At 26.6% G+C, this 21,897-nt stretch overlaps 2 protein-coding genes across 2 annotated transcripts in view; both read left to right on the forward strand.

Moving 5' to 3' along the window:
• The window catches only part of LOC135930574 (eukaryotic translation initiation factor 3 subunit L-like), a 46,443-nt gene extending 34,975 nt beyond the window's left edge, over positions 1–11,468 (forward strand). Inside the window, exons 13-14 of the mRNA XM_065467407.1 lie at positions 8,909–8,988; positions 11,407–11,468. Of these exons, the coding sequence (XP_065323479.1) occupies positions 8,909–8,988; positions 11,407–11,410 (84 nt within the window). The 3' untranslated portion in view covers positions 11,411–11,468. The remainder of the gene's footprint in view (positions 1–8,908; positions 8,989–11,406) is intronic.
• Positions 11,469–14,626: 3,158 nt separating this feature from the next.
• On the forward strand, positions 14,627–15,898 carry LOC135930230 (uncharacterized). The gene is made up of 3 exons (XM_065467012.1): positions 14,627–14,702; positions 14,771–14,984; positions 15,121–15,898. Exons 1-3 carry the CDS (start codon positions 14,627–14,629, stop codon positions 15,896–15,898), a joined length of 1,068 nt encoding a protein of 355 aa, XP_065323084.1.
• Positions 15,899–21,897: the final 5,999 nt, after the last annotated feature.

Here is a 21,897-nt window from a genome sequence, read left to right on the forward strand (position 1 = left end):
AATAAAACTATCTAAATATTTATTAAATTAATACTATTTTAAATATTAGATTAAATTAATACAAATAAATTATATATTCACTATGTCAGTTAGCAATCAAATTTTGTGTTAAAAATAGAATAACAATATCACTCACTAAATATTAATTTAACATTAACAGTTGAAGCTTAATTGACTATTATTATTTAAATTTTTTTATAACCCTAATTAAATAAATATAATCATTTATTAATTGAAAACTAAAAAATTTAATTTTGTAATTAGCTGAGTTCAAAATAACTAATCAACTGTATATTTATTTTTAAATTTTATTATCATACCTATTCCTAAAAATATTTTCAAGGCCCAAATAAGTATATTAAATAATAAGTAAGTAAGTAAACATATAGTTTATAATCCTGTTGATTATAAAATATTCGATAAAATGTCACTTTTATAGACGTATTTGACAGTTATAATATATTACAGCCAACATTATAATGAATTTTACTAATAAATGCTTTTGATAATAAATATAGTAACAATTTGCTCTTAAGTATTTAACGCCATCTATTTAGTTATAAATATATTTTAAAATTAAACATTTTATTATTCATCCTACAATAGATGTAATAAATTTGATATCTTTTCTTTTTTACGTTAGGAAAGCTATTTTTTCTTTTTCAAAAAACAGTTTTGCGTTAAATTTTTAATACAAGTATATTTTTGTTATTTTTACAAATTACTATTATTTTAAGATATATATTGAATATGTTGATCGATGTTATTTTATTATTTATTTTAGCAATTGATTTATTTTAGCAATTGATTTATTTTTTTATATATCAATTTGTATTTAAATTTGATCGATCGAAATTTTATATTAGCATTTTTTTATACATCAATTTGTATTAGTTATTTTTTATAATTATTGTTTAAAAAATAAGGATAAAAAAATATGTAATATCTTTAAAAACAAATATGTAATATATCATATAATAAGATTTAAATTATGATTAAAAATAAAATGTGATATCATTATCTATCAAATATAAATGTGGATTTTAATTCAATTCCAACAATATTATATACCAACTGCAGGTGGTGCGACAATATATAAAATCTTAATTGTTTCATCATATCATTCTGGTTCTTATTTTATAGTTTCAAAATGTTTCATTTCTAATATGGTATCCTTGCCGTGTATGTAAATAACTCAAGGCTTCAATATATTTGCACAATTATTTCTTCCAAAGATTTTTAGTGTTTTTATTTTATCAATTTATCCAACATAACTCTGATACTAGTTTACATCATGAGTGTCATGGCTATTACTGCAAATTAACCAGCATCTATTATTTGTGTTACTATGTAATGATTGCATATTTTAGATAAACAATAATGGTCAACTGTGTAGTCGTTTATATATTATATATCATTTAAAATGGATGATAATCCTTTAGAAATTTCATATCTCACAATTATTTTATCGATTACTTATCTAGCTCATGTCATCTAAAAGGAATCTCTAATCACTTAATAGTTTTATGATTTAAATTGGTCGTTTATACTCTCTTCTTCAAGAATTGTTGATTTGGTTTAGGCCTATAAATTTTTCCATATTAGTCCTTTCTATAAATGTGTAAAATGGTAACAGAGAGTTATATTAGTTTGATAACCTTTTGTCAATGTAAGTTGCTAAGAATTATATTATTGCATTATGTGGATTTTAAAAACTGTTATCATTTGAGCCATATGTATGAATTAATTAATCTTTTTTATCACTTGTAATTCTTTAGACGCAAATTTTTTTTATATCAGCGATAGAAAATATTTTATACTGTAATAAATTTGTATTAAAATATTTTATTTTTAGAAATGTCTTGTATTATTTTAATTATTTATATACCAGTTTATTTTGTATGCAAAATATAATAAATGAGAATATTAAATTCAGAATAATTGTTCAGAGTTAATAAATTTAAAAAATGAATAATAAAACCCGGTGTAACGTGATATTTTAACTTAAATTTAAATTAACTCCCTTTAGTAATACTGACATTTATGATTGACGTTATAATAAAATAACATAAAATTTAGTGTGATATTTTAACTTAATTTAAATTAACTCCCTCTTTAGGAATACTGACATTTATGATTGACGTTATAATAATATTTTATTAAAATATCATTATATAATTTAGTAATACTGACATTTATGACTGACATGTAATGTTAGAAGTTTTTATTATTTAGTAATACTGACATTTATGACTGACATGATATGTTAAAAGTTTCTATTATTTAGTAATACTGACATTTATGACTGACAAGATATGTTAAAAGTTTCTATTATTTAGTAATACTGACATTTATGATTATTTAGTAATACTGACATTTATGACTGACACATAATGTTAAAAATTTCTTTTATTTAATGATATTGACATTAATGACTGACATGTAATGTTAAAAAGATTCTATTATATAGTAATACTGACTTTTATGACTTTATATTGCAATATTAACACTTATGACTGACAGGTGATGCTTAAAGTTTATATGTTTAGCATATTGACTCTTATGAGTGATAAATAATTAAAATTTTCTAATATTAAAATTTATGAGGTAGATAATATTTTAATTTCTGATATACCTATAAATAATTTAAGGTCGAAAACGTCATAGCTTAATTTTAAAAAAGTTTGATTGAAATCTATATGCACATGGTAGGTTAATTTATTCATATTTAAACATAAATTACATATCATTCATCAAATGATTCAATATCGTACTTTTTATAAAAATATCTATTAATAAAAAATATAAAAAGCTATATAATATAAATTAGCAATTGAATAGGATTTAACTCATCAAAAAGATGGCTAACTATTGTTTTTTATAAAAAAAACTATTAATAAAAAATATAATGCAATAAATATATTGTATAAATTCGCAATTGAATAACATTTAAGAAAAAGATGAAGTATTAAAAAAAATATAAAATGCAATAAATATAATTTAAATTTGCAATTGAATAGATTTCAACTTATAAAAAGGATGTCAAACTATTGTACTATAAAAAAAACTATTAATAAAAATATAGAGTACAATGACATTTAACAAAAAGATACTTACCAATTATCATCTTTCAACTAAATTGGAATTAATATAAAAAAATATAAAATGCAATAAATATAATTTAAACTTAAAAAAAGGATGTCAAACTATTGTACTTTTTATAAAATATACTATTAATAAAAATATGAGTACAATAACATTTAACAAAAAGATACTTACCGATTATCATCTTTCAACTAAATTGCAATAAATATAATGGAATAAAAATATTAGAACAGATAATCACATTGATATAATTCTAACAAAAAGATTGTTATTTATATTGCATAAATAAATATTTTTAAATATTTTAATATTATTAAAAAATTTCATGGGCGAATAATAAGCCCATTTATATTGGGTATAGATTAATATATTTGTCTGTAACAATGTGGCCATAGATAATATTTCTACCTCTGTTGCCCAGACACCGTTTCCCATAACATTTCTGTTAACTAGGTATTCCTCTACAGGATATCCTATAAATTTTCCCATTTCCAATTTGAAATCTTCGCTCCTCATAAAAAGAATGCATTCCTCCCTAAGGTAATTATAATTTTCCTGGCTATTTGATATTTCTTGACTTATACACCTATAAACATGGTAAATAATTTAAATATTATATATAGATTCTAACCTAAAAAAACAGTTCCCATCACCCACAATATGATCGGTTGTGAAAATCTCTTTTAATATACCACATTTTATCTTGGGATAACGTCCAATTACTTTGAAATTGAACCGTTTAGAGTGTTATACCTTCCAGTTCCTTGTTGTGGGCAGAAAAAGTTCACCAATTTTCTTTGGTATTATTGCTTCCACAATAATTTGGTCATCTAATTGGATAATTAAATAATAACATATTTTTAAAAAATATTACAACCCTGATCTTGTACACCTAAATATCCTTCCTCTCTCACTATACTTTTAATAGCTATTAATGGATCTTCACCAAAAGTATCTATATCCAAAAAAATATATTAAATAATTTTATATATTATACCCTTTCTCTTCACACGTTTTATTTTAGTATCCTCCTTTCTAAATTCCAACCCTAGAATTTTTATCAAAAATATAATTTTTCCAATTTTTAAAAAATAAAACTTTCTCCTGAAACTTTTATTCCACAGGATATTTCTTCAAATAATGCTTCTTCTATTATTAAAAATATATTTTCCTTTTTCCCAAATGCATTTGTTTACCTTCTCCTTCTCCAACTATAGTTTTAAAAAGCCTACAAACTTAATTATTTGTTCAATATTATTTTATAAATAAACTGATATTACCTTGATCTTGAACACCCTCTATAGTTTCACAATGTGCAATATTTTTGACTGTATCTTTACCATTAAAAAAAGTTATATTCACATATTTAAAAAATAATACCTTTGTTACCCTCTATATAGTGCTTTAAATTACTTATATTAGCCTTAGTATGTAAAATTTTTCCTATTGAAGAGGATAATTCTACATTGCCTAAATATGTATAAATATTTTGTTAAAAATAATAAATTTACTATTAACAATTTTAACAATTGTATAAGGACCTACCCAAGGCTGCAACATTTTCCCTACTTTCCTGTCAGCCCGACAATTATTCCATACAAGCACTTTATCATTTATGTGATAAAGTGCATTCTTAGCAGCATTACGAGTTTTATAATCTCGTTGCTGCTTAAGCTGAGCCTTTATAATATTTTTTGTTGCAGTCTTGAATATGCCTTTCATATTGTCTGCCCTTCTTTGGAAATTGCAGTCATAATCTGTATCAGAAAGATCGTCAAGATCTGTTTCTGGTTCTCTATCATCCTTAAATAATAAAAATTTATTATGTATAATAATTTTATACAAATAATAATATATATATCATACCTCACAGGGCAGTAAAGATTTCCTGCCATACATCATCTCATATGGCGTAAATTTTGAGGATTCATGCCTTGATGTATTGTAGGCAAATACAATACCAGGTAAAACTCCAGGCCAATCTTTCTAATTGCCTTTTGTACACTTCAAAAGGGAATTTTGAAGAGTACGATTGGCTCGCTCTACCATGCCATTAGCCTGAGGATGGTAAGCACTTGTCACTCTCTGCTGGGTTCCCACGAGTTTGTGATATTCATTGCTCACTTGGTTTACAAACTCGCGCCCCTGATCATTAATTTGGACCTATAAATATGATAAATATCATTATATTATAAAAATTTCATCAACCTTGACTCGGCCATGCCTGCATAACAGTGAGTATAAAAAGAGGGTCACTGAATGGGCTGTCTTATCCTTTATAGGCTGCGCTTCGATATATTTTGAAAAATAATCAATAGCAATATATTTGAACCCATCAATGCTCTCTGGCAATGAACATAGGTCTACCCCTATTTGTGTCCATACGTAGATGGAATAGGAATAGACTGCATTTCCAAACTGGTTTTGTCAAATCGGGAATTGTATCTTTGACATAGGTCGCATGATTTTACAAAGTCAATGACATCTTGCCGCATTCCTTGCCACCAATATCTAAAAGACATATATGAAATGCTATATTGTTTTTTAAAGTTTTAACCATGGTAAAAGAAATTTGTTAAAGGTTAAATTTAAAATTTTTTTTTTATAAATTGAAAGAGCTGAGTATATTGGTACTGCTTGATGTATAAGTTTTTAGTTATAAATTCTTTCTAAAAGTGGTGCAAGCTTTTTGGGTCATATCAGGTTAAAACTTAGCAATATTTACTACCTGATTATGTTAAAGTACATTTTAAAAGTGTGACAAGCTTTTTGGGTGATATCAGGCTAAATTTAAGCAATATTTTAAAACAATATTCTATTAATTGAAAGAGAATTTTAAATTGAGTACTGTATCCTAGCTTATAAGAGCAATATATACCTGATTATGGTACATTTTAAAAGTGTGACAAGCTTTTTGGGTGATATCAGGCTAAATTTAAGCAATATTTTAAAACAATATTCTATTAATTGAAAGAGAATTTTAAATTGAGTACTGTATCCTAGCTTATAAGAGCAATATATACCTGATTATGTTAAAGTACATTTTAAAAGTGTGACAAGCTTTTTGGGTGATATCAGGCTAAATTTAAGCAATATTTTAAAACAATATTCTATTAATTGAAAGAGAATTTTAAATTGAGTACTGTATCATAGCTTATAAGAGCAATATATACCTGATTATGGTACATTTTAAAAGTGTGACAAGCTTTTTGGGTGATATCAGGCTAAATTTAAGCAATATTTTAAAACAATATTTTATTAATTGAAAGAGAATTTTAAATTGAGTACTGTATCCTAGCTTATAAGAGCAATATATACCTGATTATGTTAAAGTACATTTTAAAAGTGTGACAAGCTTTTTGGGTGATATCAGGTTAAATTTAAGCAATATTTTAAAACAATATTCTATTAATTGAAAGAGAATTTTAAATTGAGTACTGTATCCTAGCTTATAAGAGCAATATATACCTGATTATGTTAAAGTACATTTTTATAGTGTGACAAGCTTTTTGGGTGATATCAGGCTAAATTTAAGCAATATTTTAAAACAATATTCTGTTAATTGAAAGTGAATTTTAAATTGAGTAGTAAATATACCTTTCAACTAGTTTATCATATGTCTTGTTGATTCCAAAGTGACCTGATAATGACATTTCTGTGAGATTTGTCTCACATCCTCCATGGAATGATAGTAGAAGTTTTTGTTTTTCGCTATAGAGTGAGATAACTTGACCATTATGAAGGTTATGGTATAATTTGTCATTCTCTAAGAAAAACTTGGCACATTTGACTCTAAGGTTTCTTTTTAAGCCATGATCGCCGACATAGGAATTTGGGTAGGTTTTGAATTTTAGGTAATTTTAAATATCATTGATAACATCGTGATTGATTCACTATTTAATATTTTTATATTAAAATAATAAAATATTTTACTTTTTACGTGAACAAGTTAATTTTTAAAAAGGATGTCTAATTTCACCAAGTAGATAAAAAAATTAAAATTCGATTCAAAATTTAAATTCGAAAATCAAATTTACAAGAATTTCAGCAATATTAAAAAAAAAACTGCATGATCATATAATTCTCCCTATCAATTTACATTGTAATTAATATCTTTGTTACTAATTAACTCCCTCCTTAACACTATTTATCAAAGGGGGAGTTAATCTATCATAGTTATTACTTAACTCAGAGGTATGTGATAAGGGGAGTTAATTAATCACGCTACAATACGAAATGCTCATAATTGCCATAACTTTATAATTATTAGATCCTTAAATTACAAAGATCTGTTTTACACTTAAAATAATGATCGGCAAAAATATTGAAGTTTTTATTTACTGCTCATTAGTGATGTAAAAAGCCCGATTTACGTCAATTTAAAAAAACGGCCTAGATTAGATTATAACCAAAATAATATTATGTAAGCCTAATGATTCTGCTCATAGATGGCTACTTAGAAATCTATTAGCCAAATCTCGATGCTTACATCAGGGGCGTCGCTAGCCTTTACAATCTCAGGGGCTAAACTAAAAGAAATTCCTGGGGGGCTTCGCCCCCCCCCACCATTTTTCTTAATTTGCGCCTTCGGCCGGTGTAGCGTGATGTCATTATCAATTATTATTTTATAATTTATGACTTGTTTAAAGCCAGATAAACTGGACGTCTCTCTATTTATATATCATAATAGTGGAATCAATACAAATTTTAGCAACCACTAGATTATTACCTCCTGATTGTAGATAGTTATTTAATGGATCTATTGTTATTATATCTCATATTATAATGGCCAATATAACGTAATTTATATTGACGCATTGAGATAAAAAGTAGAGACTTCGACTGAATCATGAATGGAAACCTCTGAATTAAGAGTTCTATTAGAAAAGTAAAATAATACTTCACCAATAGCCTGAAAATTCTCATAAATGATGCGAAATATTTTTAAATGATCAGTGCACCTCTGGTTTAAAGTCTCTTAAGACATGACCTGTATATTTACAGGATACTCTAAAATGCTAATAAATTATACAATGTATTAGATAAATTAATTAGAAATGATAACAATATTATACCAATATGAAACTTGTGGTTGTAGCATATAAAAGGAACTTTTCTATTTTTTCTAAAAGATTTGCACTCCTCCATTTCGATCTGACATGACGTTCGCACTATCATATATAGGCTTATTTTATTCATTGAATTAATATTTAACTCTATATTGCTTTAAAATGCAATCGGTAATTCTTTCAGTAGAAAGACATTGTTAATTAATAATTCCTATTAAATTTTCTTGAATTTCTCCCAAATAAAATATAGCTAATTATGCTCAGGTTTTTATAATCTGATGTACTTTTGCCTCATCAGCCTTAAGACAAAAAAGGCACTCACTTTTATTTTATCTGAGATATCTATAACACCATATCTTTCATAGTTTTGAATCTGGGGTGATGGGGCATTTTTGGGTATTTCATAATTTTATTTAATCCAGGATCTTTTTGGATGGTGTATGAAACATTCTATAAATAGTCCAGAAAAATAAATTTTGTTTTCATCTTTTGCGGCATCCATAATTTTTGTTGAACCAATTCCAAGAAAAGGTAGCTCCTGTATGTTAAGAAATAGTATCGAATCAAATATTGATTAAAGTTGTAAAGATAATATTATCAAAAAACTGCAATGCACAGTTATAAAAACAAAACAATGATGAAAATTATAATTGACATACTACATCTATATTTTATATAAAAATATATAATTAAACGATAAGAAATTAAAAAAATAATTTAAAATAATATTTTAGGTATGGTCGGCGGGGCTTAATGACGCATGTATGGATATGCAGTTGGATCGACAAATTTCAATTGATATTTTTTGTCGAAGGTAAAAGCATACTTTTGGATCATCTTTGATTAAACGCAACCTTATTACGGTTAATTTGTTAGCTTACCAAAATTGTTGATATCTCAGTATTTCATAATTCTAAAATATTCACCACTGCTTTAAATAACTGGTTTTATTATAATAATATTGTGATTTGACCATAATAAATAAAATAATTATACAATTTAAATGTGAATATAATGTCATACACAAACACACATGAAAATGTGAATGAATGATGATTTATTATTGGATAAAAATATAACAGGATAGAAAGAAATTTGCAAACTAGACATATTTTTGAATAAATATTTAAAATTTATTTTAAAAATATAAAAAGAATTTTTAAATTTGGGGGGCCGGAAAAATATAGGTTAATGATGCTTGGTACCTTAAGGTACCATCTATCAAATTTGAATTTTGTTCATTTTTCATTTGGATAGGCACTACCAAATATATTTATAATATATATTTGAAAAATCGTGATTTTTGGACTCTATGGCCTAGTAGGCAAGAGCTTGGCTTACTTATCCTATGCTCCCGGGTTCGAATCCCGGAAATGTTCATGTTTTTTTTCTTATTCTAACTTGGTGGTTCCATCCTTGGGGGGATGATATATAGAAGGCCGGACTCGACCACGTGATTCCGTATTAATATATTAAATAATAAGGGTCTTATTACATTTTAATAAATTTTGGTCGGTATTTAGCAAATTGGATTGGTATTTAAAATATTTCCATACATTCACTTGGTAGTAAGCATCATTAACCAAAAATATATGGGGGAAATTTGGGAGCCAAAAATTTTTTTTGCCCCGTGGCTACGACCCTTAATAGGAGCCATAAAATTATATATACAGTTTTTAATTTGGTAGTATTTTAAAAATTACTTTAAAAAGTAGCGAACCCTTCATGCATAATCTCTGAAAACTTATAAAGCCCATTAGTTATTATAAGTGAAGAAAGAATGAGAAAGTGATAATTTGTTTTAAAGCTATCATGTTTTTATGAAGTAATTATATAAAATTGTATGAGTTTAATAACGAATAACATGTTTTTAAAAATTAAAACATTTCTTATTATTCTTTAAGTTACACTTTTAAAGTCAATCCTCTTTTTACTTCATTTCAGGTATATATTGAATGTAGTTAATATAATTATAACGCGTTAGTATCATCAAAATCAAAAGTGGTAAAAAATAATAACATATCCTTTGAATATATAGTACATGAAAATAACAATATTTAAATTTAACAAAGTCAACCATCTCAACATTCCCCATTCAGCAGTCACCATTCATACTGTTCGTTGTGATGTTGAGTAGGGTGTCGTTGAAATCATTTTTATTGCTGTGCTCAAGTTTGGCTGTGATCATTGTTTGAGTTAAGGGGTCTTTTAACGATGGCCACTTGATATTGTGATTCTTGGCGAATTGATTGTTTACTCGTAGTTTGTCATTGTCGTTAGTGAATTGAATATTATTCCTTGAATTAAAATAAGAATGAAATCGTAATACTTTTTAAATAAACATTTAAATATTTATAAAATGGAATTGTATATCATCATGATCCATGAGGTTCTCCCTCTCTAAATCACAAGGAATTCTTCCTACTTGACTCCTTTGTTCTTTAAAATATGTTGCATTTTAATAGCACTAGCCTTTTCGCAGTTTTTTAATTTTAATTTTATATGTTAATTTTAATAATATTTTTATAAATTTTACACTTAAGGCTTCATCTCAGAAAAATATATTTTAAAAAATGAAGAAAATAAACACAAGCTATTTTTAATGTAAAAATAAAATGGTTACCAATTTCAATTTTCGGTATTTATAAAAATTTATTTTTTTGAAAAAATAATTTAAAAAGATAAATTCGAATAAAAATTTATTCAAAATCTATTTTTAATAAAATTTTTATAAAAAAATTAGTAAGTACAATTTTTAATGCTGTTAATCTTTATTAATTTATCTAAAAATTATAGTCTTTTATATTAATATATTTTTTAGTGTCAGAATATAATTTTATAGAAAGCATAAGAGCACAGAAACCTCTGGAGCAAAAACAACTTAAAATTCAGAGTTCTGTAGAAAATAAAATAGGAAAAACATAACTTAAATTATGATCTAGTGAAAAATAATTTTTAGCTGTAAAGGCTAAATTTAATAAATTATATTCTTTCACCCAACAAAATCTGGTAAAAATTATAATATAATTTAAAAAGTATTTGTTAAACTATATATATGGTTAAAAGAAATTATTGATGATATACCAAATATATTTTATTGGGCTACATCATACATTAATAAATTGCTTAATAATATAAATATTGGGCAAAATATGTCTATTGATTCTTTTGATGATACTATAATTTCTGTACATATTATTACTATTAATTGATATTTATTATTGAATAATAGCTAGATCAAGATAATGCTAACAAAGAAAATGAATACCCTAGAGTTATTAATAAAAATATTACTATTACTACTTTTAAAAGATATTATATTCTTTCCATTACAATTTTATTATATAACTTAAATATAATAATTTATATATATTTTATGGAAAAATTATTTTTCAAAATAATAGTTATTATTGGTTTTCCAACTGTTTATTAAATATTGATACAATTATTTACAACATATATGTATTTGTTAAGTATATAAATAAAATTTTGATATAACAATTATCAAATAATAGGTTCATACATAGTTTAATAACTGAAAGCTAATATAAAATAATAAATACAATTAGATATTTACATATCTTTTAATAAGTAATTAATAATTGAATCATATCAAGCATTTTGAATATTTAATTTTTTTAAAACTTAAATGTGTCCAAAGTGTTTTGTTATTAATTTGCAAATTTTCAAATTTTAAGAATTTTTGCAAAACATTGGACGCAGCCTAACATAGGATTTGGGTTTAAATGACGTCGAAATTTTGTTTACAAAAATTATAGATTTCCTAGTTTTTTTAAGATATAGATGCTCATTTCTAAATGAATTAAGATTTTTATATGTGCATACATTTTTTAAGATTTCATCATGTGATTTTAGAGGTTTCTTTATATAATATACTGTCATCATACATTTCACTAATTTTGTATGTGTCAAATTGAAAGAAACAAGTAAGAAACAAGTTATTTTTTTGTGTTATAAATTAACTTTATTTCTACTTTAAAAAAAATCAAATAATAATAATCATATGTATAATAATCAACTGGTATATATACTAAAACATTTCAATAGATATTTAAATTAATACTCAATTAACATCAAAATAAATTATTTCACAAATTTGAATAAACAACACAATTAACATTCCCCTCCTCGACAAAGCATCAAGTTGCTCCTCGGTGGGCCCATAAGTCTATGTTTGAGTCGCCTGAGTCCATACGTTTTCATAGGTTTGAAAAGTTGCTGTACATTATCATTATCATAAGGAATAATTGATCAAATTTGAATATATGGAATACGGAATAAAATTTTAAATTTGAAAAAAAGAATTTGGAATAAAAATTTTGGAATATGGAATGATAAATGTGTAGAATTCCGTAAGAATGATATTATATAAAAAATTTGGAATATGGAATGATAAATATGTAGAATTCCGTAAGAATGATAAATCAAAAAAGATTATTATATAATATTTGGCGTTTTTTTAAATTTTGCGTTTTATTTTAATAATTTAAGTTATAAAATCTTTTAAATAAGAAGGTTTTTGTTTAATTCTTAATGGTCTGAAAGGTATCTTACTATTTTCACTTATATCTACACTTCCCTCCTTACAAGAATTCTTAGGGTGATCTCAATAGATTAGGTAGTCATCTCAATAGATTAGGTAGTCATCTCAATAGATTAGGCAGTCATATCAATAGATTAGGTAGTCATCTCAATAGATTAGGTAGTCATATCAATAAGTTAGGTAGTGATCTCAATAGGTAGTCATCTCAATAGATTAGGCAGTCATATCAATAGTCATCTCAATAGATTAGGTAGTCATCTCAATAGGTTAGGTAGTCATCTCAATAGGTAGTCATCTCAATAGGTTAGGTAGTCATTGTTGTAGTATGTTAAGGATATATTATATTTTTATATGAAAAAGAAATGATGTCAAAGATATATTATATGTTTATATGAAAAAGAAATGAGGTCAAAGATTTTTTTGTATTATATTTAAAGAAAAATAATAATAATGTTTTTTTTCATGATTCGAAGATTGTAATTTATTTTTTAATAATATATATTTTGATTTGTAGAAACCAAAAATAAAGTCTACAAAAGCAAAGTTATTGTTATTTATTTTTCCGGTAGGACTACAAAAGTGGTGCCGTTTAATTTTTATTTAATCAACGGACAAGATATCTGGGTAATAGTGGACGCAGTGTACTAATAAAAAATACAATCACGGTGGAAAATAAAAAATTCTTAAAAATAAAAAGGTAAAAAATTTTTTGGAATATATAAAATGATGTGCATTTATATAATTTTGATATTATTAATTATATTAGGTTTGATATATTGTTTAACTTTTAGTAATGTAAAAATATTTATAATAAAAGTTTTAATAAATTTTTTATAAAGTTGTGAATAAAAAATAAGTGTTTAATTATAAAAGAAATATAAAAACTCAAAAGTATGTGGAAATGGTTCCACAGAGAAATAATTGTATTATAGCTCTAGTAGTGATATGTTTATGGATAATGGGTATTATGATACATCGGAAAAAAATAAAAAGAGTTATAGAAAGAGATAGAATAGAAATTACGGAGGAAATTGAAATGGAAAATAATGGAATTGAAAAAGGAAAAAATGAAAGGGAAGTAAAAAACGTTAATGAAAATGAAAGAATTACGGAAGAGATGTTAAATTTAAAGGATGAAATATGGAAAATGTTAAATGAAAATATGATAGAAGGAATGAGGAAAAGTATCAATATTATTAGATTGGGAGAGGAACGAAAAGATATTGATAATAAAATAGAAATAGAGATTAAAGAATGAGAGATAATAAACGAAATAATTATAGTCATGGATAAAATTGTGAGAGAAGAATGAAAGGGATTTCAAAAGAGATGATCGAAGAAATGATAAGGAATACGATCATTTTAAAGAGTATAATACGTCAATGAATTTGCAGAGAAATGAAAGGGAAAATTGGGAAAAAGAAAATTTTTTCCGAAATAGATTTAATCGTCCGAAGATTAATATGCAAAATGTAAAATGTTATTCATGTGGAGAATTTGGGCATATAGGTAGAAATTGTGTTCAGAACGGTGCAATGTTTAACAAGCAACCATTAAATGTAATAGATGTGGAGGAATGGGACATAGTAGTGAAAAATGTTATGTTCCGACTTATCGTATTATGGGAAATAATCAAAGAACATTTCAATGTGAAAGATGTGGAAAAATGGGACATGCTAAAGCGAATTGCTATGTAAAAGAACCGATAAATGGGGAAGCATTTCTGGCAGTGAAATACATAGCACCGGCATCTAATGTAAGAGTGCTACAGAATAATGATATGTTGAAAGAAGATAAAGTTGAAGTTATGTGTTTTAAATGCAGGAAGGAAGGACATAGTGCTATAGAATGTCGAGAGAGGTGACTAGATGATAGTGAAAGTAATAAAATGGAGGGTATTACATTAAAGAATGAAATGGAATTTCGTGTGGATGGAGATGTAGAAATTAAGAGAGATTTAGTAGGTAAAAAAATGTAAATTTGGTAAAGGGTGGAATTATAAAGGATTATAGAATCCCTATTTTAAAATTAGAGGACAAAAGTGAGAAGGATAAATGTCCTCATGTGGAAATAGTTGTAGGAAGTAGAAAAATTTTGATGTTATTGGATACAGGTGCGGCAATATCGATCGTAGGTTATGAAAATTTTTGTAAATATTGGCCAGAGGAGAATATAATTAAAGAAAAGATGAGAGTTAAACAGTTTGACGGATCGGAAATAAAGGTTTTAGGAAAAATTGAAGTACCGTTTGTGATAAATGGTATAGTTAATTATTTAAATTATTGTTGATAAAAAAGTGAATACGATTATGGGGTGGGAATGGATTGTTAAGATTGGTCCATTAAATAATTTTTGGGGTATCTTTTCAAATAAAATTAAAAGAGATGATATGATTGAAGTTCAGAACGATGAAATAAAAAATCGAGAATTATGCCATGTAAAGAGTGAAATCCTTGGAAATGGTGTGATGGGTGATCGAAAAAGTGAATTTGAAAAAACAAATATGCCTCAAACGCGGATAGTTCCAGTTAAAAAAAGAAAGGTAAGATATACTGAGTTGTCGCAAAGTGTTAATATTGTGGAAAATGACGATTCTAGAGAGGTAAAAAAGGAAATACCTAGTAGAAAATGTATTAATGAGCGAAATAATGGTGAAAAGAAAATAGTCACAAAAACAGAAGAAATAGAGGAGAAAATTATTAGTCAAGAAATGTATAAGGAACTGGATAATGGAAAGAAAGATATACCAGTGTTACAGAATTTCCTGGCGAAATTTGTAAGAAAAAAAGAGAAAAAGAAGATTAATGGAGGGGAAGGAAAGGAACAATTGTCGAATTTGGAAAATTGGAAACTTGCAGTGGCAGTTTTAATGAATAGTCATAGTGAAATTTTTGAGGAGAAATTAGGATGTTTAGTGGATTATGAAGTTGATATCCGTTTAAAGGAAGGTTTTGTACCGCAGTATTGTCCGGTGCGAAGAGTTCCATTTGAATGGAGGGCGGAAATGGAAAAAGAGTTGGATAACTGGGTACGAGATGGAATTATTTGTCCTATTGGTTACAGTGAATGGGCAACTCCGTTGGTTCCTGTTAGAAAAGCCTATGGAAAATTGAGGTTATGTGCAGATTTTAGAGTGACCTTGAATCCTTGGGTTGTATAGGTGAAATATCCGTTACCGCGAATAGAAGAAATTTTGGCCAGTTTGAAAGGGGGAAAATATTTTTCCAAGATTGATTTTTCGTGTGCATATTTGCAATTACCGATGGCGAAAACGACTAGGAAGTTGTTGACGATTACGACATTCAAGGGCTTGTTTACATTTTGTCGATTACCATTTGGGTTAAGTGTATCAGCCCCTATTTTTCAGCGGACAATGGCTGCTGTTTTCCAAGGTTTAGAGGGTGTTTTTTATTATATGGATGATGTTTTAGTGGTAGAGATAACGATGAAACAACATGATGATAGGCTAGAAGAAGTATTTATTAGAATACGAAATAAAGGATTAAAGGCGAGTCGTAAAAAGAGTGTGTTGGGAGTAACTGAAGTGATGTATTTGGGTCATAGGATTAATGGAATGGAGGTAAAACCGTTAGATAAGAATTTGTTGAGTATTGTGAATTTGAATAGGCCGACCAGTAAAGTAGAGGTCCAGTCGTTTATGGGAATGGTAAATTATTACCATCGGGAGGCTTTAGCTGTGATTTTTGGATTAACGAAATGTCGTGAATACCTTATAGGTAGGAAGTTTTGTTTTTACAGATCATAAGCCGTTGGATCCACTTATTCAAGGAAGATAACAAAGAGTTGATGTTATCGCCTCGACTTCAGCGATGGTTATTGTTAGTAGGAAGTTTTGATTTGGATTTAAAATATCGAAGGGGAAAAGAGAACCAGTTACCTGATATTTTGTCAAGGTTAGGTGCTGGCGAAAGTTTGATGAATCGGTGATTTTGAAAATTGATAATCGGGAAGAATGTCTTGTACGTACGATAATGAGAAGTATAAAGGGTAGCCCAACGACATGGGAAGATATACAAAGGTTTACAAGGAAAGATAGAGAATTGGTAGTTAAATTATGTATAATGGGAAAGAGATCATGGAAAAATGATGATAAAGTTTTCAAAAATATTGAAACAGAATTAACTATAGTAAACGATTGTATTATGAGGGAACCCCTAGCTGTTATACCCCGGAAATTGAGGGAAAAAATTTGAATGTTATACATGCGGGTCATCAAGGAGTTACTAGTATGAAACAATGGGGAAGAGAGTACGTATGGTGGCCGAAAATGAACGAGGATATTGATAAATTGGGAAAAGAGTGTGAGATTTGTAATGCAGGGTCTGACATGCTCCGTAAGGATAAAAATAGTACATGGCCAAAAGTTGTAGAACCACATGTTGATTTTTTCGAATATGAAGGAAAAAAGTATATATTAAGTGTAGATGCGTTCTCCAAATGGATAGAGTTTAAAGAAATTCATGGGTTAACGGCGAATATTGTGATTAAACATTTTAAAAAAGTATGGTCGAAGTTTGGTATTCTGAAAATTGTAGTATCGGATGGTGGACCAGCTTTTATCGGGGAAGAATTCAGGAGATTCTGTGAAAAAACGGGTGTATATCATGTGTTAACGCCACCGTATCATCCCAGTTCCAATGGACAGGCGGAACGGATGGTAGCGACGGTTAAAGGATAGTTGAAGAAAACCAAAAGTGGAAAAGGAGAAATGTGAGTGAAGCATTTGTATTATAATAATGCGATGGGTAATGATGGTTTGTCTCCGACGGAAAAAATGATAGGCCCGTAGGTAAGGATGTTTTTGGATATGTTAATATCCAATGAAGCTGAGATTATAGAGGGTGTTGATAGAAGGGAATTGGAATATACTGTGGGACAGTTAGTGTGGATTAGATTATATGGAAGTACAAAGAAATGGGAGAAAGGATTAGTAATAGAGAATTTAGGAAACAAATTAAATAGGGTAAAATTTGATGATAATAGTGAAGGTGTCAGGCACAGGGATCAGTTGCGGAAGAGAGTGCATAGTAATGGTTGAAAGAGGAAATTGTAAAAAAAGAAAATATTTAAGGAAAGTTCCTGGTTAATAAAGATGCAGATTTCAATGGTTTCAATGATGTAGATAATCGTGTAATCAAGAAGCAACCACTACCCGCGTACATCGTATGTCCAACGTATGAGAGGAACGACACTATGTTAGGAGGACAAAAAGTTATGAGGATACTACTAAAATCGCCTAAAAGAAAGGATGATGGCAACGTTAGAATCGACCTTCTAAAAGCAATACTGGGATAATTATCAAGATCTGATTGAGTGTATGAAATGATAAAGAAGAAATGCAGACATAAAATATGGTTTAAACAAAAAATTATGGGAATATTTATTGAATGCTTATACGCTGATTAATTTTTTTTTTGAATCATTTATGGAATGCTTATACGCTGATTAAAATTTTTTTGCATAGTGATTTAAAAAAAATATATATAATTTTGCCCAGAGGATATATTATATTTTCATATGAAAAAGAAATGAGTCAAAGATATATTATATGTTTATATGAAAAAGAAATGAGGTCAAAGATTTTTTTGTATTATATTTAAAGAAAAATAATAATAATGTTTTTTTTTCATGATTCGAAGATTGTAATTTATTTTTTAATAATATATATTTTGATTTGTAGAAACCAAAAATAAAGTCTACATAAGCAAAGTTATTGTTAGTTATTTTTCCGGTAGAACTACAAAAGTCATATCAATAGGTAGTCATCTCAATAGATTAGGTAGTCATCTCAATAGATTAGGTAGTCATCTCAATAGGTTAGGTAGTCATCTCAATAGGTAGTCATCTCAATAGATTAGGTAGTCATCTCAATAGGTTAGGTAGTCATATCAATAGGTAGTCATTTCAATAGGTTAGGTAGTCATCTCAATAGGTTAGGTAGTCATCTCAATAGGTTAGGTAGTCATCTCAATAGGTTAGGTAGTCATCTCAATAGGTTAGGTAGTCATCTCAATAGGTTAGGTAGTCATCTCATTCTAGTCTACCACCCAGAGCCAGGGCATTGTCCATAATTAGCATTAAGTTTATTGTCCATTATAAAAATTTTACTTTAAGAAAATACTATATGTTTTAAGTTATGAATTTCATATCGAACAAAAAAATTATATTCATCGTCAAACGGAATTAAATAATTCTATGTCTTTAAATTTTATATCGTCAAAGCAAATCAAAAAAAAATCCTATGCTTTAATTTTGAGTCGTCAAAGGAAATTAGATAATTTAATCTCGTTGGATTTTAAGTCGTCAAAGGAAATTGAATTATTCATTAAATTTAAGTTTTTAAAGAAAAACTAGATTATTCCGAATCTCTAATTTTAAGTTATAAAAGAAAATCAGATAATATTATGTCTTTATATTTAATTTATCAAAATAGATCAGAAAATACTATAACATGAAAAAAATGTGTAATTCATATTCAATTTATAACTTGTAGCATAATAAGCGTATCAAAATACAAATTGGCGTAAAATTGTAAGTTTTAACTTTTACCTTTTGTATATGTATATATCAGAATAATATTTGACTATATATATTTTTTTAAAAAAAAACAAGTCATGTCCTTCGAATTTAATTTAATTTTTACTTTTTTTTTAATTTTAGGCAAATTTTATACATTTTCTTTTTTTCTTACAAAAACGTACCGGGGCGCCATGAAAGAAACAAGGAAGAAACAACTTTGTATTTTGGTTTTAAATTAACTTTATTTCTACTTTAATAATCATATGTATAATAATCAACTGGTATATATACTAAAACATTTCAATAGATATTTAAATTAATACTCAATTAACATTAAAATAAATTATTTCACAAATTTGAATAAACAACACAATTAACACAAATTTATGTAAACTATTTTATTTATTTATAATATTTATGCTCTTATTTGTATCTTTATTTTTATATAATATATATTTGTTGTAAAAAAATTTTTATAACTATTTCTAAAATGATTAGGTGTTTCTTTTGGCTTTAATTTATCATCTTTTAATGATTTGTAGTTGTAGATAAATTGTATTTTATCTAATAATTCATTCATCGTATGTCATTGTATTATATAGTAATTAAGGGGATCAGAACTATCCGGGATTTAAAGAGATCCTTTTGAGAATTCAATTTTAAATGTAAAAACTACGGGATTATCACGTGCGAACCGTGATAACGAGACATCTTATTTTAAAACGGTTTCGTTTTATTACTTTTATATTTTTATTTAATATTTTTAAAGCTGTTATTTTTGGCCTTATGAAGGTAGATATGTCTAATATAGGGTATCAATCAATGTTAATCAAAAAATATATTTAACTGGAGGTCAACCTTCCCCCTTAATGTCCGAGCCTAGATTTGGAGGGTCGGTAACATTTTTATAAACACAAAATATCTATATGATTAAATAAAAGCTAATTTAAATATCTTTTGACTGAAAGTATTCATTTTTGGTCTGTGAGATGAGTAAAAAAGTGTGGTGGGAGGGGGTGAGTAAAAATTATTTTTCGATATGGGTATCGAATAAAAAGTAATTAAACTTTTGATTGCAATAGTAACTATCACTCTAAATGTGCGGATCTAAGTCTTTGGTGGTGAGGAATATTTGTATCAACAAAAAATATCGATATGAGTATCAAATAAAAGCTAATTTAAATATTTTTTGATTGAAAGTTTATTCTTGGTCTTGATAGAGAGGACTTGGTCTGGGCGTTAAATAGAGGGAAGGGAGGTAAAAAAATAAAAAAATTGATATGGATATCAAATAAAAGATAATTAAAATGTCGTTTGATTTTAATAATTATCACTCTAAGTGGGCGGGGGTTTTGAGGGTTCATTCTTGGTGGGTAGGACTGGAGAATGAATTGGGGGGGGGGGTTAAATAAAAAAGATATAGATATCAAATAAAAGACTATTAAAATATCTTTTGATTCCAATAATAATTATTATACTAAGTAGGCGGGTCTAGGTCTTAGGGGGTGATGAATATTTTATGAACACAAAATAACGCTATGTGCATTAAATAAAACCTACATTAAATATCTTTTGATTAAAGGTATTCACCCTTTGTCGGTTGGATTTGGCCGGAGGGTTGATGGGTGTGCAGTTTGGAGGATAAATTTTAAAAACACATTACTAAATTTTCTTATTGCTGTTATATGTTACACTTCTTTACAAACAAATCCTCTATATTATTTATTTTCAATTTTACTAACTTATATATTTTTTTTTTATTTAAAATTAAAAATATAATTTAAAAATATTATCTATTATTTGCACAAATAATATTTAAGACATTTAGTGGAACATTAATATCATATCTGAAACATTGGTATCATATATATATAGGTTACCTGTTTTTTTAAAATAATTATAATCATTAGATTTTTTCAGATTCTTAACAATTCAATTCTTATCCTGAATCAAACTTAACCCTTTATAATATTTCTTCCAGGAACCTTAACTGAACTCATATATCAAAAGGTTCAGCACTCGTATATTATGTATTTTTATTTTATAAATAAATTTGTAACTCTTTGATTAACATTTATTTAAAGATTGATATAATTAACTCAATGTTACATAAAATTTTATCTCGTTTGTCCTTTTTAAACAATTTAATCTTTGAAAATCCCGCGATATTTCTATGTGAATCTGGAAGGTCTAATAATCTATCCAATATTATTACTTGAAAATGAATTTATAAAGATCAATCTTGAGAATTTACATGATCCATAATTTGAAATTAATATGCAATATAAATATTTAATAATCGAAGAAATATTTATTTGTTATATATATATATATCTTCATCCGTTCGATAGCAAATTTAAGATGAAACATTAGAAGAGAATGATATTTTATTCTAAAAATTAGTCCTCTAACGAATCTATAATAGGAAAATCTTTTATTATTATATTAAATAAGACATTAAGATTCAATTTTTAATTGCTCGAAATATATAAAATTATGTTAAAAGAATAAAAATAAGAGAAATAGAATATGGTTTAAAATCAATTATAGGGTATCGACATCAGTGGCGATACTCTTAAATTGAAAATAAAATATTTGATATTTTTAAATATATAAAGT

The sequence above is a fragment of the Gordionus sp. m RMFG-2023 genome, chromosome 5, assembly GCF_954871325.1.
Source record: "Gordionus sp. m RMFG-2023 chromosome 5, tfGorSpeb1-WG-v2, whole genome shotgun sequence".
NCBI lineage: Eukaryota > Metazoa > Nematomorpha > Gordioida > Chordodea > Parachordodidae > Gordionus > Gordionus sp. m RMFG-2023.